Source organism: Carex rostrata, chromosome 25 (genome assembly GCF_964058835.1).
Source record: "Carex rostrata chromosome 25, lpCarRost1.2, whole genome shotgun sequence".
NCBI classification, from domain to species: domain Eukaryota; kingdom Viridiplantae; phylum Streptophyta; class Magnoliopsida; order Poales; family Cyperaceae; genus Carex; species Carex rostrata.
In genome coordinates this window covers 2,768,588-2,793,986 of record NC_135942.1, presented here as the reverse complement: position 1 = coordinate 2,793,986, position 25,399 = coordinate 2,768,588, and the positions used below count along the sequence as shown (strand labels likewise).

At 31.9% G+C, this 25,399-nt stretch overlaps 1 protein-coding gene across 1 annotated transcript; it reads left to right on the top strand.

Moving 5' to 3' along the window:
* Positions 1-19,305: 19,305 nt before the first annotated feature.
* Positions 19,306-22,393, top strand: LOC144576264 (2-methyl-6-phytyl-1,4-hydroquinone methyltransferase 2, chloroplastic-like). Its single transcript, XM_078326581.1, has 3 exons — positions 19,306-19,875; positions 20,544-20,850; positions 21,937-22,393. Exons 1-3 carry the CDS (start codon positions 19,481-19,483, stop codon positions 22,090-22,092), a joined length of 858 nt encoding a protein of 285 aa, XP_078182707.1. The 5' UTR covers positions 19,306-19,480; the 3' UTR covers positions 22,093-22,393.
* Positions 22,394-25,399: the final 3,006 nt, after the last annotated feature.

The following is a 25,399-nucleotide window of genomic DNA, read 5'->3' as shown; positions in this document are numbered from 1 at the left end:
ACATACTTGATTAGAAAGATATTAATACTACACTGATAATGTATTAATACACTATTATTTGTGTAATTTATGTGAATTTAATATATTTATTAAGTAATACTTGATAGATCTCGTGTTATTACCTGACATTGTGTAGATACACTGTTGAATATGTAAATAATGAATTAGTTTACAGTGTTAATAAGCAGGGGAATATATACGTTTTTTGTGTAATTATACATATTTGTTTTGTAAGACATTAATACTACACTGATAACGTGTTAATACTTTGTTTGCAGGTCTGAGATCAATTAATCTCTAGTGATTTTCTTCTCGGATAATTTTTTCATATTTTGCAGTTGTAAATTGTTTTGTTTTATAGATGTAAATACTATTTGTATGTTGTCATAGGTACGTGTTTTAATGTTTTATGTATGTAGTTTGTTATGCAGGTTATTAATAATTCACTGCTGTATTGTTAATATTTCACGTGATAGTTATTTAAATTTTGGTATCATATTAATACTTGTAGAAATTGATGTCCTATTGTACATGGTTGTTTTTACAGTTATATATAGTAGATATTAATACTTGTAGAAATTGTTGTCAATACTTGATTTAATGTGCATATGTATTAGGTATAACCTATATGAATACTTCGCATCTGTAATATATAAAATGTTGAACTGATAAATATTTTGCATTTTGTTGTTTAATATTAGAATGGATATTGATTTAAATGAGTGTTTTGGAGATGAATTATGCATACTAGATAATAGTGATGCATTCAATGAAGTGAATCTATATCGTTTGTATGAAGATTTGTATCGTGCAAATGAGGCAATAAGAGATGATGTGGACATTGGAGAGTTTGACTAGAGTCAGAACATGCAATTGAATGTAGTACAACATGAAACAGTTAAGGATATGTTTAACTTATGTGTAAGCACTCTGTTAAGAATATGTAAATATAACAACATATAGATATAAGAGTAAGGCTACGGTGTTACGGCTCAATATTTGAGTTTTCAAAATTCTAACGGTCGATCCGAATCTTTCATCTTGTTCTCCATATTAATATGTGTTTGGAGACCAAATTTTACGTTTTTTGAAAAAAAAAATTACTATTTTTTTAGATAGGTAGAAAATCACTTGATTTAAAAAATTATGCACCATTCACATATTTGATTTTCTACCTATCTAAAAAAATAGTAAAAAATTTCTGAAAAATGTAAAATTTGGTCTGCAAACACATATTAATATGGAGAATAAGATGAACAGTTCGGATCGACCGTTATAATTTTGAAAACTTGAATATTGAGCCGTAGCACTGTAGCCCTCTATGCAACCCATAGCATCGTAGCCTTACTCTAGATATAAATACTAGATATTTCAATATTATTAGTATATAAGCTAAGACAACATTTGTAGTCAATATTTGTAGTCAACATTTTTTAGTTGACAGTTTTTGAGTGGTCCCTAATGCGGGTATGACACAAGAAATTTAAAAAAAAGGTGCGGGTACAAATTTTTTATGTCAAATTTTAAATTTCTGACAAAGTTCGGTTTATAGATATAAATACTTAGCTTTTTAGGAATAATATTACAAATTGCAGTTATTAATACTTGAAGAACAATAACACAATTATGGCAGTTTAGGTACGGGTATAGTGCGGGAACTCAAGTGCGGGTACTCATATCAGTTTCCTATCTATTAAATTTGATTAATGTCTACTGTCCATTTAATCATTAATATGGATGGTTAATATAACATCAATAAAAGCTGTCTCATCTATATATAATTATGCAATTATATCATGAGTTGACCGAGTCAAAACATAGATACTATTGGATGCACTACTACAAAAAATATATTTACTATCGCTCCTTTACCATCGGGAGTCCTTCGGCACCGATGGTGTATATAACTTGGGACAGTGCTATAATTACTTTGAATTTTTTACCGACTGATGGCGTTGATGGACCCCTCCTTTGCCATCTTTTTTTTTATATCCTATTGATGGTTATGAGTGTCTCTACGATATCTGTTGGGTTACAGGACCGATGGCATAGAGGTGGTGATTTTTTATCATCCTTGATGTCAATTGGGCCTTTAGTATTGGATTGATCAATACTAATTGTGTTCCTTTCTAAACCAATGACGATGTTCTTGGGGGCAACACTGTAAATACATGGAACCTAAATTTTAGTATAAACCAACACTTCTCCATGTATTCAACTGATGGTGATGTATTGTGTAATTAAGTTTGGAGATATATTGTTCAATTATAATGAGATAATTATTTAATAACATACATAATATATACCAACTCAATATAATATCAAATTAACTAAGAATTAACTGGCTTCTGAAATTTTTATGTTATAATTTTTTAACAAAAATTTCATAACCAAAAGTAACATATTACTAGCTTACTAGAGAATATTAAGCTAACTACTCATTGTTATTATAATTTCATTAACAAAACTATATAAGAAAGTTAAAACAAATCCAAATTAGAATGCAGTGGCATTAATATTACCAAACATCGATCCAAAATAAATTCCAATATTTATACAAAATATTACAAAACATCAAAAACAAATTAATAATTTATGTCAATATTTAGTATTCAACTTCCATGCACAAAATATATTGAAACATCCATATATAAACTAGCTATATCTAGTATAACTGCAAAGTCTTTAGATAATGACCGAAATATGAATATCGCTAAGATTCCGTGTATACAACACCCCAATCCCGCTCATTAAAATCCTTCGTTGTTGTATACGTAGTATTTCTACGATATTGTTAAGCACTCAATATACAATATTTCATAAAATTTCTCAATTCCCTTGCATCAAGCATCATATATTGTATCACTCGTTGTACCATGGTATCAAACCTTCAAAATTGAACTTCAACCATCTCGAGATTTCTTCTGTCAGATGATTCAACTAGCAGGATTGGAACCATAATTCTATGTCATTCAATTGGCATACATCACAAAACTGCAACAAATAATTAATTAATTGATAACTAGATATTTACTTTAAATAACAATTAAAAATGAAGAAAAACTATGTATTTGGAAAAAAAAAATACACAAAACTCATGTTGTACTATTGTAAGCTTTGTCAACTTTGGATAACTCTCTATCCAAGTTTGAATTTCTAAAAATGAATATAAACAAAGAGAAACAGTGAGAACCGTCAAGTTCTCAAATTTTGGATGTCCTTTAGGCAAATCCTTTGTAATCAGTTCCTACACATGTTTAGAATAATAATATATGCAATTAATATAAACACGAGTCAGAATAAACTATATATAGAATTATAGTATCCACAACATTATATTGTAAACTATATATTGGGTCAATTTAATTAAATCTCACAACAGATGGGTTGATCAATTGATGTATCATGTATGTGTGCATATATGCATATAAATACAAATAAATAGCGCTCAATTTAGTTAATTTCCACAACAAATCATGTGATCAATTGATCACGTATGTGTGCATGCATGCACGCATATGAATACAAAAAAACGGAGGTAAATTTAACTAATTCCCACAGCATCTAACCGTGACAAAATTCAAGATTGTCAACAGTAGGTTTCATCACGGACGGAATGTGGATGGTACGTTCCGTCACAGCGGCTTTCCAGAACACTTCCTTTCGGTTTGCTACTTTTGAAATATTTGGACAATGATGATATTCATTTTTTTTTTTTTTTTACTTAATGCTATGAATAAAAAGTACGTTCTTTCGGGAGCAAAATTTGAAAATTGCTTGAATTAAACTATAGGGGAGGGTCAAACTGAGGTTTCATTGCTGAGAACTATACATCTTTCTGTTTGGGTGATTTACTTGTATTTAGTTAAATTCTATGATTTTTTTCATTTAATTTTTCATGTAATATATATAATTTCTGGTCTTAACCCGATATGATGATGAGAGCATGCAGTGCTGGATCAAGGACGACAGACACCGCGCTAGCGGATAAGACTCTGAAGGCCAACCCGCTCTGGTTAACAACACCACCTGCGAAGCAATCAAGCACTGTCCAAACAAAAACCCTGTAAAAGCAATTCTTAATTAATTAATTTCCAGAATTAATATTATTTTTTTCTTCCGAAATTAATTCCTTTTTTGCTTGATTAATTAGCTGTCGTTGATGTACTGTACAATCCGGATTCAGTCAAAAAGGTGCTATGGACCGTGCCAATTAAATGGCATGGAACAGGTTTTAACATCCGTAGGATGGACGATATATCTCTCCTCTTCACTCTGGATAGGCACATAGTCCATGAAGCCATACTTGTTCATCTCTGCCACTTTGTCAACATCAACAATGGAAGCTGTGAGACAGGTGGGCTACAATCTGACGGTCTCAAATTAAATGATGCTGTTTTGGCTCCGGCCAATCCGGTCAATAAGTACCAGGTGATTAGTTACTGATGATTTAATATTTACTTTTTATCGAAATACTATTTAAGATTCACTTGTAATATTAAACTTTCTGTGGGTTCCGATCGCGAGTTATTGACAACTTAATTTATTGTTACATGTGGATCAAAGAAACCACCCACTGTCAACACGTGAAAGATGAAGAAAAGAGAGCTGCCTTTGAGCTGGTGAACGAAGCCACCGGCAAAGCTATTAAGCACGGCTTCGGTCACAAACATCTTGTATCACTACAAGAATGGGACAGTATCCGCTAAGCTATTGCGTCAATGTATATATATTTGATTTCATGTAAAACTTGATAAAAAAATACTTGGAAGCTATATTTATAACTATGTTTTATGTAGTGCGTATTGTAAAATATAAAGGAATAATCATTGTTGTGTATGTATTGTATGGTTTGGAGGATTTTAATTTCATCATGACAATAATTAATTTAACAATTTCGATATATTTTAAAATAAATACAAATACAAATTACAAATTGAAAAGTATATTTATATGTATATGATTGAACATATAAATAAAATAATAATAATAAATTAATAGGAAGCGACTAACTGTACACAATGAGTTGTACATAGTTTTTACACAAAAAAACTATCATTTGACTTGCGCGAATTCTGTAAAATTTCATATTCAATATTGTAAAACGTAATTGAAAATTTCATATAGTAAAACGTAATTGAAAATTTCAAACACCCATAGACTGTTGCAAGTGGTCCCAATTTTGTTGCTAACCGTTTGCAACTTGCACAACTTGACAAACTAAATATACTTCCCACGGGACCACTTGGCAAACTAGCTGTACTTTTCTTACTTACGGTTAATGACAGTTATTTGCAATTAATGACAGTTTTCAAAAAATTCTAGAACATTTCAAAACCGGACCACTTCTCAAACTTGCAGTGTTTTCAAAATAACACCAGAAATTATGCAAAATTAATTTTTTTACATCAAAACTATTATATTTTTCCAAATTAAAATTAATTTAATTTTTTATAAAAAAAATTCATAATTTTTTTCTTCGATTATTAATATTTTTATATTCATATATATCCTGTAAATTAATACTATATATACTGTAAAACATATCAATGTGTACTATAACCAGAAGATGGATATTGAAAAGTGAAATAAAAATTGAATACAGTAAAATTGACACCTAAAACTATAAAACTAACATATATAAACTATACAACTTCAATAATGTAAAATTTTTAAATATAAACTATAAAACTAACAGATGCAAACTATAAAACTATAAAACACAAATTCATAGCCCCCCCCCCCCCCCCCCTAAAATTCCACACAAGTATACTATTCACCATACATAAACTTTTACTTCATAACCCTTTGTTTAGTATTGTTTGGATGAGTTAGAAGCCTCATCACTAGAACAATGTGTTCTTTAGAAATATCATCCTGCAAAAAAACAAAACAAATAAGATTAGAAATTGATATCAACAATTAATAAAAACTTAAAGTCCTAATCCTGCAAATTATTGGCAAAATCCTGAAAAACTATTTGAACAATCATTCAAAAGGTTGCATAGATATTGTAAATTGTTGTATATATCATGTAAAACTGTGAACTATATCATGCAAAATACTCTATATAACATTAAACTTGATTCATATATTCTGAAAAATACTGTATAGATCATGTAAATCTATTAGATAAACACTGAAAATATAAATCAGTAAAACTGTTAAAAAAATCATTGCATCTATGCTATAAACATCAATAACTAGTACAGTATTGCATATCATGTAGGTGTTGTAAAACTGTGAATTATATCCTATAAAACACTCTACATATTCTATAAAACTGTAAACTATATCATGTAAACCTGTAAACTATATACTGTAAACCTGTAAACATCAATAATAATAGATATGTAAAATGGTGCATGTATCATGTAAAACTATGAACTATATCATGTAAAATACTCTACGTAACATTTAAACTTGATTCATATATCTTGTAAGTTACTATATATATCCTGTAAACCATATAGGAAATAATTGATATATTTAATTGAGTTGATGTAACAATTAATCTTTCTGGATGCTTGCGTATCATAATTGATATATACACATTTTAATTAATTTTGCAGGGTTTGTGTGGTATATGTAATTAGCAGGTACCATCATACAAACTCTTATTCTCATTTGGATCACTCTCCGTACTGATTGGAACAAAAGAGGTAGCTCATTATACATCTCAAGCCTTAATTTATTTCGAACAAACTTCATCTGATCAATTTGATTAAACTAAATAAATTCATTTTCTTTTGGCTTATTATTGCGGAGGGGAGGAAAAGGTTGAAAAAGTGGGACGACATGAAACCACCTCTCCTAGCTGATGTCTTCCAAGCAAGGGATTTTGAGAGCAGGCTGTTAGATAGCCTGGAAATTAATTTGCATGTTTATGAGATATTTCATATTCATTTTTATTCATTACCCTATAAATTTAGATGTTTAATTATGTTTGTGCTGATGGCAAGAACTTTCTGTTGATTGATATTTTCTGTAGGTCAAATATGCATTAGGTTTCGCTGCACAAATTCACAAATTTACAGTAATGATTGCTCTGTACAGTATAAACCCTAAATACAAATTCACAAATTTAATGTCGGTTTTGTACCAATTTAAAATAAATTTCTAGACATTATGTAAATGTTACCTTGGTGATGTGGTCCATTCAGAAAGAAGATTCATTAGATTGTCGTGTCACGTACTGTGGTTCGTGCTCGTCAAGGGCGAGAAGAGCAAGGAGAAGAAGAGATGCAGACAGAGAGAGGACTTAGCGAATGCAAGGAGAAAAGAGAGAGAGAGAGAGATAAGTCAAGTTTCAGTCGATCCAAAATGACAAGGCACAGAGGGAGAGAATATAACTTGGTAAAATTTCAAATTTTTATAACATACATCACTAGCCATTTTCAGCCATATAAAAATATGACGAATTTAATCAGGCTATATTTGATATCTACTGATCTTTTTTTTTTTTTTTTGAGAAATTAAACAACGAGGGTCTAGCCCTTATTTCATTAACCGCATTTGGCTACAAAAGTTGAGTTTCTGAGTAGAAACCCATGAAAAAAACAGTAAAGAAACAGTACTGATCTTTTTTAAAAGAAATGAGAGAAGATATGCTGGAGAACAAATTATTGTAACAATAGCAAATTAAGCATCCCAAATATCATATTATATCATCATTAATTTCTGAAAAACAGTATCCGATACACTTAAAACTCTAAGTAGTGAATCATGGACCGTGCTGTCCATGCTCATCAAGCAAGCTACTAAAACTAAGAAAGAAAAAAACAAGGCAATGTAACTAAATAAATTGGGCTTGAATTAGATGGCACGGTGTAATTAGGGAGAAACCAGCCATTGGGTCTTTTCAAAGGACATGGGAAATGTTCCCTGGCACCAGACTCTATGTGTATCCTCTCCACCTCATATGAGGATTCTTTGGGAATTCCCCCAAGTACATAGTTCAAAAAGTAGATGCAATTCGCTTTGATTCCGGCCTAATAATTGGCTTTCAGCGCCATGGCACCATTCTCATCAATAAATAATGCATGGTCACTGATGCTTTCAACCTTGACCCAATGTGGGGAACCACTTTCATTTACATCTAGTCGATGGATATCAAACAAATATTTGTTGTTACAATAATATTTAAAAACTCTCAAAATATCACCAGAAACCTCGACAAGAAAGATCCCTCCTAGTAACAAATGATCTCCAACTGATGGTATAACATAGGCAAGAGTACCAGTAGTGATATCTATAACCTTTGTAATTCCAGTAGTGATATATACAATAAAAAGCATATTTTTGAGATAAAAGTGAACATAATTTTCTATGTAGGAGTCTAACGGACATTTAGCTAAATATCCGTGTAGAAAGATTAATCGTACATGGACATTTAGCTAAATATCCGTATAGAATAGTAATCGCACACGGCTTTTTATGTAATAATCCGTGTAGCTCGGTTATGGAGAGCTCCACTGTCAAGAAATTGTATACGGCTGTTTATGTAATAATCTATGTAGCTCTTAATAATCGCACACGGGTAAATATCCGTGTGTAAATATTCAGAGATTTTTACACTCTCGCATTCCACACGGCAGGAAATCCGTGTAGCTTCCCTGTTTATGTCCGTGTGCAATCACTTATTCTGTAGTAGTGAAGTATTTATAACTCGTAGTGCAAGTATTCGTACTTAAATGATGTGCTTTTATTTATCTTTGCGTGCTACAACGGCACCTCCTGGTTACAAATCCTCTGAGCTACCGCACTTGGTGGAGTGAAAAGTTGAAATAATTTCGGTATCTATTTAAATTATAGAATATCTGCTTTAAAATTTGCGTCAGATTAAAAAAATACGATGCCGATCTCATTCTATTATAATTTAAAGCTCATTGATGGATTTCATTCTATTATAATTTAAATTGTTTGATTTTAAGTGAACGGTAGACATGCAGTATCATTATAACTTTAAATTGTTTTTACTGTAGCAACCTTGTAATATATATTAAAAAAAGGGGGAATTTCATGTATATTCCTCAAAAGTTTCAATATTACGTATTTATCCATCGAAAATCAATAATTACATATTTATCCTTAAAAATTGTAGAAACTCACATTTTTGTCTAATCCATTATATATAACATTAATTTTCTATGTATTCCTATTTTACCCTTCTTTTATTTCTCTGTGTTAGAAAACAGTATTAAATCGTACAAATACCAGTACATAGCCGTACCAGTTTTGCCTAACTAATTTTTTTTTTTTTGATAAAAATCTCGTATGCTTTGATTGAATGTAAAATTTCTTCCAACCCTTATCAATCTAAGAAAGACTCCTAATGTAAAGTAAATTCATGGAAGAAGAAAAAAAGCATAAACTGAGTTCTACTTCCTAATTTTCAGAGAGTAAAGTACCAGTAAAAATATTACCCTACCCATGCATTTGAATTTCTTTTTAATCATGGCCCCCAATTATACTATAGAAGACTAGCAAGAGAGAAAAATAACCCAATAAAAAAAGATAGAATTGCTTGTCTCAGCACATTGATTATTGCTCCATTCAAGCATAAGTAGGATTATTTCATTTCATGCTCCTCCTAGTTTACGAAAATCAGAAAATAGATTTCTATTGCCAAATTAGGCATCATAATTATCAACAAAACTAGACGTATGCTTCTGTGTGTCAGGAAAGAGATCAATACCACCAGCAACTCATCGTCATCGTCATTATCATCAACATTATCATAATCAACATTAGACAAAAACAAAAAACTTGGTCTTTTCCAAAAGAATCATTGCAATATTGTATTGTACCAACAAGTTTTTAAAAGTAGGTACAGTAAGTTTCAAAAAACATAATATAGGGAAGAGACAGAGGGAAAAATTAAGGCAGGGGTGAGAGAAATTGAGAGGGGAGGCGATAAGGAACGAGGGGGGTTGAAGGAAAGGCAGGGAGAAAGTTTGAGAGAACAGGCGGGAGGCGGGAGATTATGTTAGCGTATTTGGAGAGAAGAGGCAGGAGGTTTTGGCGCTCCAAGACTCAACACGTTAAAGGGATAGAGGAAGAAAGGGTACAATGGTCATTGCAATATTACTTAAAATTGTAAAATAAATTTTAATGTTTAAAAAGGTATAATTTAATTAGTTTTGGAGATATTTAATATATAACTAGAATTATATTGGATAAATATGTGAGTTTCTATAATTTTTAAGGATAAATATGTAATTATTAATTTTACAGGGATAAATACGTAATATTAAAACTTTTGAGAAATATACATGAAATTCCCCCTAAAAAAATAATCTATCCTCTACGCATCAATCCCATCATTGATTGAAGACCATAACCAATTAATGCAAAATATATTATCTACATTTCAATCAATAACAAGGCGCAACTAGGCCATTATATATCTGACAGATATATAGGCGTTTATTTTTTTTAAACTATTTTGTTTAGATAAGTAGATAATCTATTAATTTTAAAGTTTCTAGGTTGACTATTAAAATAGTGTTTTTTTTCCTATCTAAAACAGTAGAAGTTCCAAAAAAAAAATGTAAACTTTTGTCTCCATGTACATTTCCCATCTTAGCCAGCCAAAATTGTCTGATTATTTAATCATCATTTCATCAACAACCCTTGTCCAATATTGATATACATCAACTTTCTTTTTCTTTTAACCAAAATTGTCCAATCATTGTCAAATCTTAATATGGAAGAAGGAGATGCTATTCGGTGGGATTAAAGAGCTAAAGAGTTTAAAGGATTCTTAAGTGGAACTTGCTGAACAGCACTAAAGTTACAAAGATTACACATGAAAATTACATGTTGATAAATAGGATAGGTGAATTAGGAGTAAACCATCTTCTGAAATTTTTTCAAATTAATTGGTGGGCTAGTGTGTATTCCTATCCATCGCCACGTATACACATTTGTATTCCTATCCATCGCCACGTATACCCCATGAGCGTCCGTTCTTGTGGAACAGACACAGATTCTTTGTCATATATTAAGATCAGTTCCTTATAACTTTGATAGTTTAGTATACAAAAGACATTTTTTTTTTATCATCAGTGTCAGTTCCTTATTTATAACACTGATAGTTTAGACAACATATACAAAATATCTAGTGCCATGTATATTATTATTCATGACATTAAACAAATTAAATATCATGCAAATAGTTTAGACAACATAACCAATAAAGTACACAATATCAACTGCATAACATATCCATTCACAAATGACCACATAATATAAACAAAATTGCATAACACATATAAACAAAATATGCAACTGAATTAACAATAAACATAACAACAAACATTGTATTTCATGTAAATAGTTTAGAAGTTGGCTAAGAAAAATGCACACTATTCTTGTGTTATTACATGAAGTTGTGTTGGTGTATATGACTTTTTCGGTAACAACATTGCATGCATACAAATTAAGAAGTTAATTTTATCTAAGTTATATGAAAAATGAATCGAGTTCAATTATAAAATATATACATGTGAAAAAATATGAAATCGTGTAGTGACTAGATCGAACATTTAATTTGCTTCATGATGTAAAATTCATACATCTTACCACCAACTTGCAAAAATAATGTACAATTTGCTTCATGATGTAAATTGCGCAGGACTTTGAAATGTACAATTTAAGAAAAAAAAACAAAAATAATGTTGTAAAGGAATTTGAAATAATTATGTATCAAATTAAAACTCGAGTGTACGTACACAGTATTATTCTTTAAATTAAGTCTTCGGATCTCCTGCGATATTTTTTTAAGTAGGTGCATGAAGCATTGAACATTTTCTTTTAACTTTTTAAGGCAGTCAAACTAAACTTATTTAATCATCGCTTTAACGAACCCGTGTCCGATCTTGATATTGAGCAAGTTCATTCATTAAAGCACAAGTTACAAAGATTATACGGAGAACTTACATGTTGATATAATTAGAGAGGTGAATTTTGAGTAAACCATCTTTGAACTCTCTCCAAATTTGCTAATTGTTGTGCTAATATATTCTTATCCCTTGCAATGTACACACTTGTATTTCTTGAGTTGTGCCATTATTCTCTCCATCTATGTAGCACTTTTCTATAGACAGTAGATCTACAATCAAGTTAGCGAGTGTTTAGTTATCCTCATAATTTTAAAATTTTAAATATATATATATTTAAATTTTGCATTTTTGTTAATATTTTTATATAGTTCAACTTCTCTCATAAAATACTAAGTGTATTATTGTAGTCTAGTAGTTAGAATTTCACTTTATTATAGAAACATAAATTTAAATTTAAATAAACACATGTTATGCATTTTCTATTTCAATCCTTTCAATTTAAATTTACTGATTTTGTCCCTGTTTATGAGCTTGACAGTATTCCAAACCGGTGTTTGTTTAATTGGAGCTCAGTCAGTATATATTGAACTCGCTCAGTACGTACATGCATGTGAAAGTACACTGGCAAAAAAGTATTTTTACAGAGTTTGTGTCGGTATTATCCTCGCGGATACTGTTCCATTTTATTTTTGTAGTAATTATTTCTAAAAGCACACATGATTAGATCTCAAGTTGTAATATATAAGCCTAGGTTCTTTCTTGGAAATAATAATGGAAAACAAAATGATTAAGAAAAGAGTGATGCTATGCTACTTTACAATGTGCGGATCTTTCCGTGTATTGGATTTATATCTTCGTCTTCAAAGTTCAAATAGTCAATCTGAACCGCTCAACATTATTATCATATGAAAATATACTTGGAGACAGAGGCGGATCTACGTACGTATATGCCAGGGGTGCTAAGCCACCCTATAATTTTAATTTTTTTAATTATATTAAAATTTAACATGATTAATTGTTGTGCATTTAACATGATTAATTGTGATTAAACATACTTAGATAATGAGATTGCACGAATAAAACTGAAATGTTGCACATGAACATTAACGCATCTGTCTTGATACATGAGAATTGCATTATTATGAACTTACATTTATGATTGATTGTTATAGTTTATAATTAAATGGTTTATTTAGCTTGCTTATTTGGTTCCGTGGTACTTTTATGCCCTTCGGATTTTTCTTGCGGTACTTGAGATTTTCATAAAATAAATTAACTTTGGTTTATGTTTCTTGACTTATTTATGTTGTAGCTAGTTATTTGACTATTAGATTATTGTTGTGGTCGATATTTTTGTGGTGCTCGGTGTTGTTTCAGTTTCAGTTGGTCGGATCAATGGTTAACTTGACTGGAACTGAATACCGCATTGAGGGATTTCAATTTCTTATTGTTCCACTTTGTGGGTTCCATGTACAAATAGGGATGGCAAAAAAACCCAATTGACCCAACAGCCCGGTCTTACCCGTCTAGCCCGCCCTTTATCCGATCGGCCCGATACTGTGATGGGCCAAGTAAATTAATTCAATGAGTTTTTGATTTGCATGGCTGGCGAAATACATTGTATTCTTCCACACAAAAATTCAGAAACGAGATGTAGAACTATTTTTTATTTACTCTATCATAGCATAGAATACTTGTATAGAATATTCTATTTACTCTATCATAGCCTAGAATACGTACTCTATTTTTTATTTACTCATGCATGTTCTTGTATGGTGTACTCCGCCAACCTGCAACTCAAAAAATTACAGTGTCTACAAGAATATTTTGTTAAGAATTATAAAAAAAAAAATTCTATTTTGAAAAAAAAAAAAAAATTTATAAAATTTCCCTATTACAACATTCTGGAATTTGCCGCAATGATAGAGTAAATATCAAGCCAACACCCAACGGTCCTCTTCAACGAATTTAATCCCTCTGACCACGTGTTCAAGGATAAGGATCATAAACATAATAATAATAATAATAATAAAAATAAAAATAAACTATAGTCAACAAGAATAAACTATAGTGTTCAAGGATAAGGATAGGGATCATAAACTATAGTGAACAAGAAGATGGCATGATTGAAATTTAAAAAAAAAATTGAAATTTGAAAAAGTTTGAAATTTAAAATTTGGAAATAAAAAAAATTTTAATTTGAAGTTTTTTTTCAAATTTCAAATTTTCAATTCTTGATTTAGATATTTAAGTAATCACCAAATCACCCAAATCACTTAATATGCAACAAACCATGGTACAGGCAAAAGAACTTTTTCATGACTTCTAAGTAAACTTAGGAAAATAAGTAAAAATATGAGCCGGTTCATGAGCTCATGAGTTCACGAGTTGAGTCGAGCCAAGTGTTTACATAAGCCGAGTCGAGTTGAGCTTTTTTTATTTCAAAAGCGAGCTGAGTTAGAGCCAAATCATTTTGCTTCTCTCATTGAGCCGAATCAAGTTTGAGCTGAACCTTAATCATTAGTAGCCCTCCGCATAAAATGATACCCTTTGTCCCTCTCTCACAGTACCACTAGATGGCATGAAATGATACCGTCCCTCTCAATTGAATTTCGATCAATCACAGTTACCATAACTTCATTATTATTTTTTTCCTTTTCTTACATGTTCTCCTGTTTAGGGGCGGATCTACAGTGTTCAGCGGACAGTTGTTCACCCTAGATTTTGAGTTTTAATGGTGTTCGGGATGTTTCGATTGACTTTGTCCTCCCTGAAATTTTTTTGACCCCTTTTGAATGTTTGAATTGTAATTCGGGCTAAATTTAGAGTGAAATTAAAATAAATTTCTTGAATTATAATTGATAACTAGAATTATATATTAGAGAACAAGAAATTACAAGTCAAGGTATTAGAAAGTACAAGTACTTAAAACAATGTTTTTTTATCAAGTACCTAATTAGTTAATTAATTTAAATCCAATTAGTTATTTAAACTCAATTCGATATTTTTTTGCCCCCTGACAAAAATCCTGAATCCGCCGCTGCTCCTGTCCCTCTCAATTGAATTTCGATGGATCACAGTACCACTACCATAACTTCATTAAATTTATTCTTTTTCTTACATGTTCTCCTGTCCCTCTCAATTGAATTTCAATCGGTCCCGGTACCACTACCAGAACTTCATTAAATTCTTTCCCGTCGCTCTCAATTGAATTTTCTTAACCTGTCATTTCCTTACCTGTCCTCTCCTTCCATCCCTTCCCACAATAAATAAAAACATAAAAAATAGGAAAAATAAGAAAACAAGAAAAAAAAGAAAAATAATAAATAATTAATTACTACATAAAATCTAACTATACATGATCCAAAAAGTTAATGACGCACAGTTTCGCGACTATTTGGTTATTATTCACTTAATTAAAACTATCTAATGTGTGTAAATATATTTTTGGTAGAAACAAGAATATTCAAATTAAGCAAGTGCATGTAAAGTAAATAGATGAGTTAAGAGACACTTGACACGTGATATGATTACGGAGTTCGACACTAACGCCTACATCTCTGGAGCTTCACGACCTTCTTGATGGCGTGCCTTTCTTTACCTAATGAGAAATTATTATAAAAGTAGAACCAGTGAGCACTTACAAACCTTGGGAAATCACACGGCCCGAGCACAGAATCGACTCACAAGCCCTAAACGTTCAAAGTACGTAGAAGAAGCGAGCACAAAAGGCTCTAGTGTTTGTTTCAAGGAGTATAACTCTCACAACTAACTCTAGAACTTACAATTGATTGAGAACGGTGGAGTATGCTTGAGATTGTTGATTGAATATTGAAGTTGAGTGTGCAAGTAACAATGAGTTTTTCTAGATCTCAAAAGAATTTGAAATATTGCAATTGGGGACGGTTAGAGAGGTGGATCAAACCTAGATATTGCTTTTATTTATTGAGAGAGAAACAAAATAAGGTAATTGACATCATCCATTGTAACGGAAGAATAAATGTTGCAGCGGGTAACCCCAGTTAGTAGGCCGGCTTGACTGCACTAAAAACCCTAACGCGCATTTAGCAATTGTAACGGTGGTCACAACGGAACTCTCTAGAGATTTTGGGGTCCAAATTGATTTATTCTGTTGCAATGAAATAAATCGATTATGTTGTGGAATATGGCAACTGAATTGTTCTATTGTAACGCCCAATCATCCGTTGAAACGCTCAATGTAAATTTCATCAATCTCAAGCTTGTTTTACCAATTTTATAGATGTCTAACTTAACCTAATCTTGAGCTAATGCTTCTTAGTCCAGTCTTCAGATTATCATGACTCATCCTTAATATGTGTAGCAATCGTAATTGTATCGTTGATGTGTATAGCAATTTATATCGTCATGAACCTGCACAATTTCTTAAGACAAAAAATTGTAAAATTCAACAAATATATTCTTTTTGCAAATCTAGGAAAATAGACTAAGTAGATTATTGCATAATCCAACATATTACACATTCATAATTCAATAAATAATCAGCATTTACATCATAAAAAAATAATTCAATTATTCAACATTTTTAACACACATCAAATAGTATCAACATTCAAAATACATATATATCCATAATTCAACAAATATTCAACATAAATACATCAGTCATTGTTTTAATATCCTTAAAAAAATAAAATTTAAAAAATACCCTCTGATTTATTTTATTTTTTATAAATGCCCCGACCGCCTGGCCCACGAGAGGCCCAAAACACAAGCTGACTGCCTGGCCCACGGGCGGTCCTCTTTTTTTTTTTTTATAGATCTTAGTATTCTGATTTAAATAATTTTGTAAAGAAAAAGTTTTCTTGTTTAGAGTATATGCCAAAAAATAAGACATTTGATATATTTATGAAGTGATGTCGTAACTCTTTATAACTTTGATTTTTTTTTGTGAACTTTGATTTTATTTGTCAGTTGGATATCACAAGTCTAAATATAACACTAATTAAGGACTTGGCCTTTATTCAAAAATTTCCAAGCTCTGACAGCTTGTTAATCTTCTTCTCTTTTTCCGATTTTTATAATATATGTATAATATATACATATATACATATATACATATACATATACATATATACACATACACATATACATATACACAGATATACATATATACATATATACATATATACATATATACATATATACATATATACATATATACATATATACATATATACATATATACATATATACATAGGGTCTGTCTAAATTGTTGCTGGCAGCATTTCAGCAGAGGTGCTGCCGGGGCTATATTTAGCCATGTGATGTCCAAACAAAAAAATCCAAACAGTTAGATGTTTAATCTATATTATAATCTAGTTGGAGACCAAATTTTACATTTTTTGGAATTTTTTTACTATATATTAAGCTGGTTTGAAAACCACTGATTTCAGTAAATTTCTGCAGCATTGAAATCAGCGGTTTTCAAACCAGCTTAATATATAGTAAAGAAATTCCAAAAAATGTAAAATTTGGTCTCCAAGTAGATTATAATATAGATTAAACATCTAACAGTTTGGATTTATTATTTGGACATCACAAAATAAAAAAAATGGCGGCAGCACTGCTGGCAGAAATGCTGCCGGCAGCAAATTAGCCACAGCCTATATACATATATACATATATACATATATACATATACACATATATACATATACTCACATATATACATATACACATATACACATTGATCCATTGTGATATTAGAGTGAAGCTAGCTAGTAATTGTCTGGACTTAGAGTTTGCGAGCTCACCTATATCAGAGCCTGTGTACTCACTTTCTTTCCTTTGGGCTGTTGTACTCAATTTGTGGTTTGTGTGAACCGCAGGAGTGTTGTCTCATACCGGTCACAATTTGTATTTCTTTCTTCATTGGGTAACAACAAGGCGCGCCTCTTAAGGTTGCGTTGTCCCACACATGTAAGTCCTTCAGTGACCGAACTTCGCTACCAATTCCTTTGTCACTTTCTCTAACTCTATATATTTATTTTACTGCACTTCAATATTTATTTATTTGTTGTTTAAATTATAAGTTCTTGATTCCGTCAAGAACTTACAAGAGATAGATTAGTTAAACATAGGAACAACTTTCAAACTTGTTTATTCGACCGATAGTTTCAAATTATAGGGGTTAAATTTTAAACATATCTATTCACCCCCGCCTCTAGATGTCGTTAGAGACAAGAACAAGAACATATTTTATATGAAATAGGTTCCAATGAAATGGGTAAAAAACTGATCCTGAGCTGATTAAATATTTTCTAGAAATTAAATCAAGATTTAAAGCCAATTTACATCAGTGTATGAATGATCATGTGACATTATACTTGGCTTACGTCATTGTTTAAATTCTTTCGCAAACTACAACTTATTTCAAAGGGGTTTTGTCTAATAAATTAAACAACAATATAATGCCATGTCACATATCTTTCATACACTATCAAAAACTTGACATTAAAATATGATTTAATTTTTAGAACATCTTTTAACTTTCAATATTAGTTTATGACTCATTTATTGGAACGTATTCTAGATAAAACATGTTCTTGTAACGTCTCAAATAAAACATAAGTAAAAATAATAATTTACAAGAGCCAAATAAAACCTGACATTCTAGGTTAGGTTCATATGCGCGAGTTTTGGCTGGGGTGATGATCAGTTATTGATTTTATCATTCTCTATCATAATTTGCAAACTAAATTCAGATCATGCAACAAATATACATAGCCAGCAAAACATAATTAAGAACTTTACATAAATATAGACAATTTTTAGTGTAACAATACTCATTTTAAACTTTTTTTTTTCCTTGCAAACCTAACCCAGATTTGGGTGACTAATACATGTTAAACCCAAGATAAATCTGAACTTAAAATATTAACGCATAAATTAAAATATTACCCCATTATATACTAGAGGAGGAGAGACAATTAGAGAATCAGTGCTCCGCCTCGAATGAAATCCTTCGTTTTGAGTCTTTCTTCACTTAGTTTTGGCCTCATACCTCGCATCTGATGGACGGAATTGTGTCACAATACTTTATACGGTTTCTACTAAAAAATAGTATTTGGAAACTGAGCAAACTTATACATGGTTTGTTTATGAAAAACTGTGTTTGAAGTAGTACAACCGTACACTGTTCCATTAATAATAAACCGTGGATAAATATAGGTGACTTTAGTACACATATGTGTTTTAAATGACCGTGTATGTATGGTTAAGCTTCTTTTCGCATGAGCGTCTCCTCCCATTACATATTGTTTATATGGAATTTTTTGGCACACGTGTATGATATGTCGTGTACGTTTAACGTTTATGTTGTAGTGTCCCTCTCATCCCCCTCTTTAAATATTTGATTAATTAATTTCTGAATAACACTATAAATTGTAATCTTCTCCCAACAAACGAGGTAGAAATTAAGAGACCAAACTCATAGGATTCTCTAAATTGTAGAGCTAGCCACGATTCAAAGTATTATATATATGCTCCATGGCCCCTGAAACCTGACATTCACAAAGGCAATATCTCAAACAAACCCCAAATTTTTCTCTTCACGCCACAATATAAACTTCGCTATCAAAAGAGCACCTAAGATGGTGGGACCTAGGTCACGGCCCGCCTCACAGCCTCGGTTCATACAGCACAAGAAGGAAGCTTTATGGTTCTACGGCCTTATCTCCATAGCATATGACCATGTCTTTAACCCTCCCCACTGGAACAAAGACATGAGAGATGGGGCATTGGAGCCGGCTGATTTGAATGACCCGAGATTGAAAGTTGTGGATGTAGGAGGCGGTACTGGGTTTGCCACTTTGGGAATCATTAAGCACATAGACCCGGAAAATGTGACGCTCCTGGACCAGTCACCACATCAGCTGGCCAAGGCCAGGGCGAAGGAGGCCTTGAAGGATTGCACCATAATGGAAGGAGATGCCGAGGATTTACCTTTTCCGGCTGATTCATTTGACCGCTATATTTCAGCTGGAAGGTTGATTTTGTTTCTCTATATATTCCCTCTTTTTTTTAGTTTCTTTCATGCTATGCTAGTTTATGTTTATGAAATTTTTGCAGGATTGCAGATAGCCAAGGCTATATAAAAGTTAGTTTTTTTATACTATATTTGTTGAGAACTTGGCGTGATGAAAGCCGTATTATATAAATAACGGATGTAGTGATCAAGATAATAAGTAATGTAATTAATTGCTAGGTGATAATGACACTGGGTAGGGAGACATAGTCTGCTGAAAATTGAGGTGATATTTCTATTTTTTGCCTATTAATGCATTTATACATGATCAGGTCAGTTTCATTTATTGCAAATTAATTTGGTACGGATGCGATATGTACTGGTGATAACTAGGACAGCTTAATTAATTATACCATCACTATCAGAACTGAATGTTTTCTGTTTAATTAGTATCAGCACAATACAAAACTTTCACATCTAACATGTGAATACATGATCAGGTCAGTTTCATTTATTGCAAATTTGGTACGGATGAGATATGTACTGGTGATAACTAGGACGGCTTAATTAATTATACCATCACTATCAGAACTGAATGCTTTGTGTTTAATTAGTATCAGCACAATACAAAACTTTCACATCTAACATGTGCTTGTTATCACCCTCTTCTTTGTTGTTCTTTTGCGCAGCATTGAGTACTGGCCGGACCCACAGAGGGGAATAAGAGAAGCCTACCGAGTGCTAAAACCCGATGGAATTGCATGCATCATAGGACCTGTTTACCCAACTTTCTGGCTCTCACGGTTCTTCGCTAACATGTGGATGCTGTTCCCAAAGGAGGAAGAGTATATCGAGTGGTTCACGAAGGCAGGTTTCAAGGATGTCAAGGTTAAGCGCATCGGCCCCAAGTGGTACCGTGGGGCCCGCCGCTATGGCCTCATAATTGGATGCTCTGTTACTGGCGTCAAGAAAGAGTCTGGCGACTCCCCTCTTCAGGTGAGAAAAGTGTAGGTCCGATGGACACCGGAGCCGTCCGATGCATTTTAAGATTTGTGTCCCAGCTATGAGATTCGTGCAAACGAATTTAAAGCGCATCAGACGGCTCCGGTACCCATCGGACCTACTCTGCAATCTCTATTGGTGCTCTAACGATCATATGTTTTCTTATACTGTTTTTTAGTCTAATAAATATTAATTGTTCCCAAAAGTATCATTTACCTACCTCAAGAAAGTGAAACTAGTCTTGTGATATTTAAGAAAACAAAACCATCTGTGCTACCCAATCTTTTAAGTTTGAATCAGTAAATTTGGTATTTAGCCGGTTGTTAGGTTTAAGGCTTAGTTTTCTATTTAAATATGAATTCAGATTATCTTAATACGGTAACTAAATCCACATGGAAATTGAGAATCAAAATAATAAAAAAAAACTGTATGTTTAATATACTTAATAAAGGTTAAGATGGATTTAGAGTTTGAATCCGCATGGAAATTTAATTAGTAGTTACGAATATGGTAAAATATATATTTGTGCATGGAATAGAGAAAAACTCAATGAAAAACCATTGTAATTGGAGTTAGGTACACCTTTATGGTGATATGATTTGAAATAATAAAATCAAATACACTGTGAATTGAGATACTATTACATATATATATTTTCCGTATAGAATCCTTAGCATATGGATTAAATTAATCACGGTTAAACTAAATTCACAAAGAAATTTGAAAATCGAAATAAGATAATTACATATTTGATTTTCATTGAATTAAGATGAATTTAGCTTTGTGTTTACCGTAATTTTGATATTTTGATATAATTTTAAGTTTGAATAAAACATGTTAAGGTGATATATATTTTTAAATGAATTTATTTATTTCATCAACATCTCGCCAATACTAGCACTATCAGCAATTATGTAGTTGAGATTTTGTTGCTGAAGGGAGCTTTATCAGGCTGGTGAGTTGTGATATATATGATCAAGGCTTTTTCAGTGCCTGATTTTTCTGCTCTTTTGTATTTTTTTTTTGTTAATGTATTCATTACTTGATTTGTCTCATTTTAATATATTTATGTTTGTCCAGCTTGGGCCGAAGGAAGAGGATGTGTCGAAGCCGGTAAATCCATTTGCATTCCTAATGAGATTCATTTTGGGTACAATTGCTGCAACATACTTTGTTTTGGTACCCATTTACATGTGGATTAAAGACAAAATTGTCCCAAAAGGCCGGCCCATATAAACAACGAATGAAGATGCTGTGAATCGAGCTGCATATGAACTCAACTAAAAGTCTAAAACCTTCAAAATATTAATAATAAATAATGGGGATGATTATGCTGTTTTGTTGTTTATATTCTATTGGTATTTGTTTAAAGAGAGCAATCTGGTTAGATTCCGTTTATCTTGGTTTCTTTTTTTCTTTTTTCTTTTTTTTGTTTTCTTTTTTTCTTTTTTTCTTTTTTTTTTTAAGACCGTGGCAGATGCTGCCAGGTTTACTCTTGTATCTTGGTCACTGGTTAAGTGGTCGGTACTTAGTTTGTGATGTTGGGTGTATCAATTTCGTTGTTATTAAATCTAGAAGAATTGTAGAACTTATGGTTATTTGTACAAAGAGAAAATGTAATGTCTCCCGAAAATTCCCGCGTATAAAAACCTTTCTTTTTTAGCTTAGTTCCGACGCACTTTCAACCGCTGATAACGGAAGAAGTACTTTTTTGGCCACGCGCTTTCAACTGCCATAACCGGTAACGACGCGCTTTCAACTGCTATAACCGGCAACAACGCGCTTTCTACTGCCATAATTTCAAATACAATATGTATGTTCACAGGATAATATGTATATGTTCACAGAAGGTGGTCCCCAGTTTAACTACCGCTTCCTTGTACAAATGGGTTCACCGTTTTGCAATGGTAGCAGTATATCTTAATGAATTACGATGAACTGCTGCTACTTTTGTAGAATTCTCTGGATGGCTAATTTTTTTCTCATGTAAGTAATTAAATTAATGCGCAAGAAAGCATTATTATAGAAGTTGTTTTTCTTCTAAGTTCTATTTGTAAAATAAAATATAATTTAAAAGTTACTTTTTTTTAATTATATGGTTTTCTTTCCATAAAAAGTTATGTTTATAAAATAAATTAATATTTATTTGTATTAGGTCACATAATCACATCTTTAATTTTTATAAAAAATACTACAAAAGTAAAAGATTTTATTATATTACTAAAATCAATCAACTTTGTAAATCTTTACTAATAAATTAATACAATCAAACATAAACTTCTTAACATAAATCAAAATTCAATACAAGTTGTATATGCCGAACGATCCATTCATTTATTTTCCTCTCTGTTTTTAGTTCACGAGCTCATCAGACAATCAAAATAAGCATTGTGATCGAGTGATCCTTACTTTTTTTATTTATTTATTTTGGCAAAAATACATTTGATGGATCACTTCGGACTGCTTAAGGAGTCTGTGCAGTTATAGTCAACATAGATAACAGCTTAATTTGGAATTGAAACCAAGGATATATACGGCAAGATGATGTTGTACTTGTTTGTCGATTCTTAAATTTTCTTTATTTTAAAATATTCTTTTACCTATCCACTCTTGGTTGTTGATATATAATTGCTAACGGGCACTGCATGGTTCACCATCAATGCGGACAGAAGGGAAGGGGGGTCAATACCCAATGCATCTCTAACCCTCACAAACAAGGACACCACCCACATCTCATTTTATTTCTTGACATTTCGTTCAATTTGTTATTTTTGTTCTATTTCTACTGTGCAAGCAACTGGTAATTAATTGTTACAGTTTTGTACTTATGCAGAAAGAAACTAAGTGTATGGGTTAAGATGCTTGGGCCATATATAGAAGAAGTGCATGGGTGGTTCTAGTGTATTGCAAACGGTCCGGTCCATAGAATGAATATATATATAGATCAACACATGAAAGAAAGTCAACAAATCGTAGTACCTAAAGGAAACAGCGCTTTGAAAGGAATGATATCATAAACCCAACAGATATAAATAATTCAGCTCAATAAACAACTTAAACAACTACATTTCATATCTAATAACTTAATTTGAGATTCTATTATAATTACACATGTTTTCAAAACACTCAGTGTGCACGCACGCACACATATACTAATAGTGTTGAATTTATTAATTGGTACGTCCGTTATGGAAAATCCAAATCCAAAACCTGATCCGTTATGAAGAGGTGCATTGGTTTTTATATAAACTCTCTGTTAATACTAAAGGTCTTAGGTTGTTGAAACTTCAGCTTGTTATTTCTTGTAGAATCAGTGATACTGTTACGCTTGCAAGATTTACTTTCGCTTCCGCTTCTACATAAAGATTAACGGAGTAATTTGTAAGTTATTTATGTTAATTAACAAATAGGATAATTAATTGTGAAGCAGAGTGTGTTTTATCCTATCAATATAGTATCATGAGGTTTGTTTTTTCCTATCACTTGCATCGCATTTTAACTCCTTCTTGACCCCACTCATCAGAACAATTTAATTTAAACTCCATCCAAAGCCATTCAGGGGACTATTTGGTTTAGTCCGGTTCATACCGTCGGCACACAGAACAATTTAGTTCTGGTATAATATTAAAAAAATTATTACATCCGGATATACGAGTTATGGTGTGTTTTGTGTACATTTGTATGTAGTGATCACTCTTTGAAAATAATGGTATTATATGTGGAGTAGAAAAAATATGCTGTGTCATGATTTTGGTCTTGTATCGTACTGTGATCAAGTTAATTTTTTACGTGCCGTGTTGTACAGTGATTAAAATGTCAAGGGATAGTCACGACACATGAATGGTCATGCCACGTGAGTCACGCCATGCCCAAACGTGCCTCGCGTAACTCACATGACTATTTGATTATAATTTAACATTTTCAGTTGTCAGTTGGTGAGCATTACCATCCAAGTCATGAAGAAAATTAGTAAAACATAGAGAACCAATTACATGTTGGAACCTTATTGTTACACATAAACAGTTCAATTCAATGTGTTATTATTAATCTACCTATGCCAAAATGGCCATCATGCAAAATTCATCAATTCTTAGGGAGCAGACGCAATACCTAACTCCATTAGCGTGTTTATGGAAAACTTCTCTCAAAAGCGGTTGATGAACTTGTAAGACAGCGGCAAGAAAAACTTCGAGCCGATGTAGAGATTGAAGCGTTCTTTAATGGGGAGAAGTAGAGAAGGCCACAGAATTAACTAGATGACGGCTAGAAAATTCTGCAACTTTTCATATATTCTTGTGCTTTGGGAACCAACCTATTTATAGAGATGTAGAGTCGGCATATTGCCAAACCCTAACCCTAACCCTAAACCAATTTTCTGCTACATGCCAACTTAAAAAACGTGCATAAAAAAACGTGCAACTGCATCAAAATCCGTGCAGCAGCTGAAAATTTGGTTTCCTTAATTGCAAATTTCAGAATCAATCCATTAATGATTTGATCTTTGCCTAAATTGTTCTACACATTTGTGGACCATATCCTAATG